Here is a 9,647-nt window from a genome sequence, read left to right as displayed (position 1 = left end):
CCGGTCAGAGTGGATATAGGACCATCTCAGAGACGTTGGGGGGGGGGGGGGGCAAGAATCGATCTTATATGATAGTTAACGCATGGAAACCAAACCAGTGTTTAAGTATGCAGTGTTTTTACGTACTCAGTAGCCCGTGTAAAGGCATGTTTTCCGGGGAGGGTGGCGTAGTAGTGAAGGGAGAATAGTATTGGTGAGTTATCGCAAATTACTCCAATGTGAGTTTAGCATAGAAGACTTGTGGTGACGTCACAATATGCCAACACGACACATCATGCTGACTTTGTGATTTTTTTTTTAAGGACAGTCTTTTTGTTCTGATGTTTGAAGTTAAGTTACCATCGCGTGAAGTGTTAATTCGCATCGGAAATTAGAGCCACGTTGTAATTTTTATTGATTGATCAAACTGACCAAAACAAGATGCCACGTGTTGTTATTTGTCGACGGAAGCCATCTAGTTGGTTCGTGACTCACTACTTAATGAGTTTTGTGTGTGTTAATTGTTCAAACTATATACGGGTTGTGTGTTAGATATAATAATAATATATTGTCATGGTTACACAAAAGGAGAACTGTTTTGTTTGCAATGGATCCTATTACGTTATAAAACAAATATGTTGTAAATTAATGGTGCATTGAACTCAAATACACAATGAAGTTTTCGTTCGAGAGTACAGTAACACTGATATCACCGACATATGCCCGAGATGCAAATGTTGAACCGTGCATTCCTAGCGTATAAGTTGTTTGCAACATATAAAGTACGTCCACCCAACGGAAGCATAATGTTTTTGTAGTACAAGTGCACCGCGAGAGAAGATTATGAATTATTCATATTATGTGTTTTGTTGTATGAATATTCATATTTCCTTGCCTCGCTCTATCCAGTTTGGGACCATATTTTCTATACTGTAGTGTCATGTCCCGCTTCAGAGCGATCGTATTGCCAGTACGGGCAGTATGAATATCATGTTTCTATCAGATTAAGGTTAGTAACTGATTGTACTGACAATATACCAGTGCTTTGATGCAAGCATGATATTAGAGTACAGTTTAGAGGGGTATTAGCGTTAGGAAATTGTCCCAACTGGCTGCTCATGCACTCTGGTCACGACCAGTGAAAGCACGTAACCAGATGCTTACACAACAAGTCAATCATTCTGCATTTCTCCATCGATCAGAACATATCTCCACGTCACTGCAGTTCATCATACCACCAAAGAAGAGGGCACCAAGCTGAAAGGAAGAGCCCAGCATAAGCAGCTGCAGAGTCACCACCAGAGGCCGGATCCAACGTTGACTTAGGCCTGGTTCCAGATATACATCTCCTTCTGTCGAGGTGTCTTCTATGTATGAAGCAAGCCGTGTGGAATGAATGACTGCATCGGGAGGAAGGTCCCTTGTATACGTTGCGCGGAAAAATAATTAGTACGGCCTACAAAATTTATCAAATTGGCGTTCCATATAAATTACAAGCACCTAAACGCGCACTAAATGTGCACATGCGTGCCTATGTAGGATCGTGCGTTCACATGCGCTTCTATATCTGCCAATAAATTGAGCTGTTTGACTCATGTGATCTCGGTCTCATTTCTGCAGCCCTAAAGGCAACCACCCCGGTAGCAGCCCTAACCCATGGGACCCGGGGGTAACATATTACCGTACCAAGCCGTAACTACCCGTAGGGGAAACGTAACAGTCTGTAAACCGTAGTTGAACCGCATTAACCCGTAAGAGAGTCGTAGCTATCCGGAAGTTTTCCGTAACTATACGGAGTAGACCCGGGAAGCTACCCGGCGAAACAATCCTTATCAACCCGTAGCAATGTCGTAGTAACCCGTACTGGACCCGTATCAACCCTTATTAACCCGATTCAACCCGTTTTGAATACGTAGTTTCACGCGTCATCGCCTTTCCATGACAATGAATATTTTTTGCTATGAGAGCCTGAAGTTTTCTTCACTTGTAAACAAACCTCTTCACTTAGTTGTAAGCAATTTTCGTACGCTGCTCCTTGGAGGCCTAAAGTTGTCTAAAAATTGAATGAATTGACCAAATTTTTTTTTGCACCACATGTACTTCCATTCATGCTTTTCAACATCAAAGCCCAACAATCCCGATTTTGTTGATAGCATAATCAAAAAGATGCTCTCCTGATGCCGCTCAAGTTGCCGGCACTTTTCCTGAGATAGAAGAACACCCGTGCTGGCGGATTGATACATACTCTATGTTATGCCACATAAACGGACATAATATTTTCGCATAGTTGTAGTTACCATCATCATGTTTTCAGGCTTGGATAGTATAAACTATACTAACATTGTAAAAATCAGGAGGATTGTATCAATGCGATGTTGAAATGGAGGTGTGGGGGGGGGGGTGTAATGCGAATTGAGCACACATAACAGTGGGGCCGCCGAGCGCTCATGCTCAACATTTTTTCCTCATCTATAGCTCACAATCAACTGTACAAAAGATGTAAGTGACGTGAAATTCATAAAACCATATTTCCCTATCAAATAAAAACATGATATGTTTTAACCAGACAAAGGTCTAGTTATAGCTTAAAAATGAAAGTTATGAATTAAAAGTGATGGCTCCCAACTCTGGTAATTATCAACTTTTGCGTTGTGAACCGTCGATATATAAAAATCGCATTAAAGTTGTAGTTGTCATGACTGGATTATTTGCACCGTGCTAATATCATGGCACGAACGATCCGTTAGACCACAGGTGGTATTTCTGAGCATGTCAGTTGAAAGCAGCAGTGTTTATCAATACAAAAATGAACGGGACGGCGCTTCTTCTAAACAACACTATATTGACTTTTACAATAACTGGTAAGTTTGGTAAATTTTTATAGTCACGGTTATAGGTATTGAGAAAGCGACAGTAGCTATAGGCAGAGATGAGACTACTGCCGTATATCATATACAGAACCAGTTTTGTGAATAATTTTAATTATATAGTTTAAATTTACAGATATGTTATAATTTACAATCTGAGACATAGTCCGACGGACCTTCCAATAGTGAAAACAAAATGTTACAACCGAGGCTGATTTCTGTACGGTAAGTAAAAAATTGTATAATTTTTATGGTATACGCTAAATATCCCTTTATTATGTGTAACCGTGATGAATATTTTAGTCGGCAATTTTATACGGCGCGCCGACCACTCATCCTTCTGATAACATTTACGTTGACGTAAGCATCTTTGTTAATTTATTTTAAATTATTTCTTTGTGTTATTGACTTTCTGGGGGTGAAGGCGGGGGGGGGGGGTAAAGGGGTGTGAAAGACGAAATTTAGAATACGAATCTGTTATGATTATCATAATAGTAATGATAACAATAAAAGACAATGATGGTGAAGAAGCGGATATGACGATGCTTTTGGGAGAGAATATATATAAATATCTATGATAGGCCTACAATACAAACTGAAAGCTTTTAAGTAACGGGCGTATACCATCTTTGTTTATTAATTTACATTCATTTTTTATTTTATTTATTTATTAACCTTTAAAAGGGTGACTCGGTTAGCCAAAGCTAATCTTCCCCGAGGCCCTAAAATACAATCAATATAAAAAGAATAATATTATAAAACAATAAACAAAGAGTAAGACTATTAAACATACAAATATACAACAGTAAATCACAAAACTGTAAAATGGGTATAGAACATAAAAGCGTAATGAGATGATTAAGACTTGAAAAATTCATTGACTAAACGTTTAAAAATAGGTAAAGATTTGGCATGCTTGCATTCAGCTGGCAAACTATTCCATTCTTTGGCAGCTATGAAGGAAAATCTACGCTTGTGATATTCCGTTTTACCCATATTCATATAATTGTTGATTGGCTTATTTTGGACGAAAGACGAAATTTAGGATACGAATGTAAGTTGTGATAGTTATAACAGTAATGATAAAAATAAAAGACTAGTAATAATAATGATCATGACGATCAGGGTTGTCACCAGACCATTTTTAGAGCCGGGTAATTTGTGACAGTGATCCGCGGGGTTAATATTAGTTAAGCTGCGTTTTGCACTGAATCGCGCTAATCTTTACCAAGTTACTTATTGGCGGTACTGTATAGGCTAATTTGTGCCGGGCGGTAAGGCTGAAATTGACCTTGAGTACCGGGCGGAAATTTTGAGAGATGGGTATAGCACCGCCCGGCGCCGCCCGGCGTGGTGACAACCCTGATGACGATGATGATACTGTGAGAGAGAATATATTGATATATTATACAGACTATGCAACGATGCATTATGACTTTAATACCAGCAAATCTCTCAGTTACGTAAAAGTAAATCCTTTGCGGAAACGTATAAGCTAAGCATGTGATGTGATGCCCGATCATGATATCACTCATTGGTGTGGCTCATGAAGAGCCATCTCGCTAGAATACCGGAAAGTGCTACACTATTTAACAGAAGTGTCACAGCGAAGAGGTGCTCGCTAGTTTGAACTAAATGTTCTACTAACGTTATATGTGTGTAAATTCTGCCGGAATTCGCGAAACAAAAAAAAGTTTCTAAAATATGTTTGATCCATGTATAGTAGTTATATAGCACAGCATTTATAGCAATTGCGCAACACCAACTTGTGTAACGTTACTATATATCTTCCCCTAGATCGACATCACAATTAAGGAATCAAAATGAATCACAATCGATCAATGCAATGACTTACATCTTTCAAATTGCCGCCTTTTGTTTATGTAATGTATAGGTTAGAATGCAACTGTGCATGTTCCATGATATCTCTGAAGTTAACTGAAACATACATCGCCGCGTAGCCTAACCAAGTTTGCATTTCATGTCTCAAGACTCAGGTAACCTTATGGCTATACGTATACACCTCATTAATATCGGTACAAAGAATTCTGAACATCATCAACCAACCGTGTCTACCCCATTGTAACCCATGAACAACCTACACGGATTAAAACAAGGTGCAAATTTATTTTGTTTTTTATATTGATGTGGGCCTGTATTCTATATACTATGATCATGGGGTGGTCATTTAACCCGATTTGATCATGGTTCATTGTTGAAGCACGTTTGCAGTATAAACCGCAATGTTAGTTTAGTTATTAGAAAGGATGTAGAACTACATAAACGGGTTAAGATATTTACTGTTCTCTAGAATGAGGAGGTGGGTTGATTTTATTTCGACCTGCACAAAAATGTTGTGACAATACACCACAACTTTCGCATCGGAAGTGTGCTCATCTTAGTCGATATATATGTTAGTACACCCTCAAGAAAGTTAACGCAACGAGGTAAATGAATCTGGAGAAACTATCACACAGTAAATAAGCGCGCACGCGCGTACCATGTATGGAGGGTCATGTGATGTGTTCCAGGGTGGTACTAATATACTACTCTCCCTATTACGCATGATGATTTCACCCAACTAGTACGTAAATGAGTTTGCGCGCTTAGAGCAGCAGACGACACCCGTTACCTAGCAATAACCGTGCCTGTAGCCTAACGTGATAGCTATATTCCCGTCGAACAGCATTAGGCTCTGTTCCATGGAGAATTCCGTGGTTGCACTGAACTAAACATTTCCCCACATTTCCCATTTCTACACTCACTTATAGCGTGTAGTAATAACGTTAGGCCATATGAGATAAAGCTTGCCCCTAGAGCTGTATTAATAAGTAAGATTATGTAGAAAGCCTGACTTCATTCAAGAGAATAAGGTTGAACGTTAGCATATTAGCACTATTTCGTAGGCCTGAAGTACCAGTACCTTCTTATGCCGTTAGTTCCCATGTCCGAACCGACCAATCTTTCACGAAGTCACTAACACTGTTCTCGAACTGCTACAGAGAAATATCAGTATAGTACCACCCTGGAACACATCACATGACCCTCCATACATGGTACGCGCGCACCCAATTGACATGAATCCTCCAGATTCATTTACCTCGTTGAGTTAACGTATCGCTTCCTTTATCGTCGAGATCATGTCAACGTATAAACTAGTATTTCGTGCAAATACTGTCTACTTGTATCTCGCAGATCTGAATCCCCTCGACGTGAAATTGAATTCTGTCTGGAATTTACTGATTTGTAGTTAGTTTCCGTGCTTTTGGAAGCGAAGAGGGAAGAAATTTTTGTATTTATATTGCTATGGAATTGTTTGTATTCAGCAAATCGCATAAAACAGTGGATTGTGCTATGACAGCCTAAGTTAAAGTTAAACTACTAACTACTACTAAGCGATAGCCTACGTAGGTCCACCGTGCATTGTTAATGTTATTATGTGCTAAGGTAGAAAAGCGACTATATAAAGAAGACTGGTCATATCTGTTTATTGCATGTTTAAAATACAAGTGTTGAAAAATTTCCAGATTAGCAGTAGTGTGTATTGTAACTTGCATCTTACTGTGTACAGTAACACTAACAGTAACAGTAACACTAGAAGTAGTAACAGTTGACAAATAGTCAATACAATCATGTGCTTGCTAGCGTAACTGTTAGTGTTACTAGCCTAGGACCATGCAAAATGTATGTACCTTACAATGTCAATGTTATGTAACGTAACATTATTAAGATCAATATTATCTTGATGAAATATTGTAAATTGATAACATACAGTAGCCTACTTGCTTGGTATAAATACACACAGGAATTTGTGCTTGTTTTAGCTAAAGTAACACAAACAGTCTTAACAAATATTGATATAGGCGTAAACTTTATGCGTGATGTACAAACTGACAAGTACTGTAACGTGCCATGAGGATCTGTTAATAATAGTGCCTGTCACCCTATGATTATTACAATGGAATAGTACTGCCTTCAATGCTAAACGCTGACTACTCGCGATATCTTCTATCAACATCTTTAGTTTGTACGGGATGTACAAACCAAGTCTCTGTTGGATCAATGCAGGTTATATATTCTGTTGAAATGATAGATAATTCTGGCTGGTTAAATTTAAGTGCTGAGCACTTTTGAAAGTGACAAAGATGTATTGTGTTTGTTATTACTGGGACATTCTTCACAAAATACTTTGATGAGCAGTATTGGCACAGTTTGAAGTAAGGTTATATGTGAGTAAATTTAACTGAACCTTGTATCACATCCTGGGCTACCTGGGGATGCAAAGACCACACTTAATTCAGCTGTCATAGTTATGAAAAGAGACGATAGTGCTGTAAAGTGAAGCAGTTAAGTGTTCCGGTGAGAAAAAACATTGCAGCGAGAATTTCAAGTGACTTCCTGACAAAATGGCTGCATCAGAGAGTAAACGAAAGTAAGGACAAAAGTTTTAATTTTTATTATTGTATTCATGTTTTACTTATGATATTGTTTTCCCCACAGCTGTTTCACAGTAGGGTTAAAACAAGTTTAAGTACTTTATATAAGCATGGGTATGCTTATCTTATTATAGCAATGAGTTATAATTGGTGACAAATGTGGATAGAAAGGAGTGTGTTGCCCAGACAAGTGCTGTATACATTTGATTATTTTCATACAGTACATGTGCAAAACAATCAGATAAAGTGCTTGACTTTTTTGCTCTATTATTTGAATTTAAACTTGACTTGTTAAGCTAGTGAATGGCATTGTTTGGTTTGTGGGAATTTAAAGTGAATATCATTTCTCTAAAATTGCCAGAAATTGTTCCAAAGCTCCTTTTAGACAGGCAAGTTTGTGTGGTATACTGTACAAGTGTACAGCTACACAATTGATCATGTTTATAGTACAAGTAAAAGTTTGAAAGATCTGCAAAGGACAGTAGAGGACTCACAGTTAATTTAAATTGTAAACAAACCCAATTGATATAAAATAACTACTAGTTATGCTACTTATTCTGATGTATAAAAAATAAAAAAGTGATAGGAAATAAGTTTTCAGTGCTAGCAGATTTTGTGAAGTAGTTTTGAAGGTTCTGACTTTTTGCTGTCATAAAATACTACTGAAGATGGTCCATCCTGTGTAAGAAAAAAAAGATGCTATTTATCTTGCTAAGTATACCGTACATAGGTGTAAATGTAGCAAGGTTGACCAAATTTTTCCGTAGCATTTCGCTCGGAGTTATTACCTGATTAGTAAATGACGGTCTTGTCACATCAAAGATGTTGTTGTGATGTCATATGCTTTTACAGTGTATACCTGTTCAGTACAGTGTAACTGTATGTACTGTACATTGGCTTGTAAATTGACTGCTTACTGTACATATGTCAGTGTTTCTTTCTTAATTTATGATCTACAGTACAGTTTTGGTCTGCAAACAGTACTTTGTGAGTACAGAACTTGTGAAATCATTATAATAATAATAATAATATCAATGGCCGTAATGATATTGTTCACTCTGCTCTTGCCAGATGCATTCACAAAATATCATCAAATTTGCAAAATTTGCTTCCTCTTAAAGGGATATCTTTATTATTCAGTACTTCAGTAGTTCATTAAAAAATGGTTAAATGTGACATGAAAATGTCACATCACATATTACAGATACTGTACATAGTAAACCTGTGCAGTACAGTACAGTAGGTCTATGTACAAATCAAATGTTTTGATCATGTGATGATAATGTCATTCGTTTCTGCCGTTGCCACATGTGTATGATGAACAAGTTCATGTCAAAGTTACTCAATTGCTTTAAGTATCTTTGCCTATGTGTAAGTGATCTATATGTTATTGGTACAGTACTGTATGTACTACAGTATAAATGTACTGTAGACTGTCTATTGTACTCTACCTTTGTATAAATAAATATGGTATGGTACGGTACTGTACAGTGCTGTGCAGTACTGTACAGTTAAGTACAGCATAGTATAGTATAGTATAGTAACTGTATAGTATAGTATAGTATCTATAGTATACAGTATTGTATAGTACAGTACAGCAGTTATCAAGTATATAAGTACAGAACTACTGTAGTACTACTGTAGTAAGTGTAATGAAATCTCCCTGAACTGTGGTGATTTGTACCTGAGGCTGAGCACTGTCAGTTTAGTTAAATACTGACATTACCAGTCGTGGAAGTTACTGTACAGTACTCCATTTCATATCCATTTCATATCCATTTGATCCCTGAGATGTTCAAACATGGACCTGCAGTATGAACCCGACAAGACCATTGGCTCTACCGCACCCTTTTGCTGTGTACACCTGCACATTCGTGTGGGTAAACAAAACGGTAATAAATATCTGTAGAAAATGCTGTAAAACTGTGATTGTTAAACTACTCAGTGTACATACGATTTTAGCCAAGTGCTCTGCTAGTGTTAGCCAACTGTATTGAACAGTCAGTGTACCTTTACCACAGTGTACTGTATGTGTCTATGGATCTATAGTTATTCATTTTAAGAGGTGAATCGCTGATCCCAGTAATTTCTGTGGTATAGTTAATACCAGAGTTTTATTTTATCACAGTGGTGTAATTACCGTACAGGATGTGAACTTGGGTGGATAAATATATTAAATTACTTTTGTAAAGTTTGTACAGGTACGTACAGTACTGTGTGTCTGCAGGTAGAGAGTCCAGCATTGAGTATTATAATAAGTTTGCAATTTTGGTAGTGCACATTATCTATATGCCCGACTGTGTGCACCCAGTATCCTTCGCCATCATGGTTCAGTTATGACCGGTTTCCACATGATAATATGATT

General features: G+C 37.6%; 1 protein-coding gene across 3 annotated transcripts in view; it reads left to right on the top strand.

The window, feature by feature from the left end:
• The first annotated feature begins 2,712 nt into the window (after positions 1-2,712).
• LOC139980801 (alpha-N-acetylgalactosaminide alpha-2,6-sialyltransferase 2-like) overlaps positions 2,713-9,647 on the top strand; it is a 31,230-nt gene continuing 24,295 nt past the window's right edge. The window contains exon 1 of one of the 3 annotated variants that reach the window (XM_071992740.1): positions 2,713-2,840. In XM_071992740.1, the coding sequence (XP_071848841.1) occupies positions 2,749-2,840 (92 nt within the window). In that variant the 5' untranslated portion in view covers positions 2,713-2,748. Of the gene's footprint in view, positions 2,841-2,870; positions 3,072-5,711; positions 7,279-9,647 lie in introns of those variants that run through there. The other 2 variants (XM_071992741.1, XM_071992742.1) reach the window with 2 other exon arrangements.

Source organism: Apostichopus japonicus, chromosome 15 (assembly GCF_037975245.1).
Source record: "Apostichopus japonicus isolate 1M-3 chromosome 15, ASM3797524v1, whole genome shotgun sequence".
Classification (NCBI taxonomy): domain Eukaryota; kingdom Metazoa; phylum Echinodermata; class Holothuroidea; order Aspidochirotida; family Stichopodidae; genus Apostichopus; species Apostichopus japonicus.
This window is presented reverse-complemented; position numbering and strand designations above follow the sequence as displayed.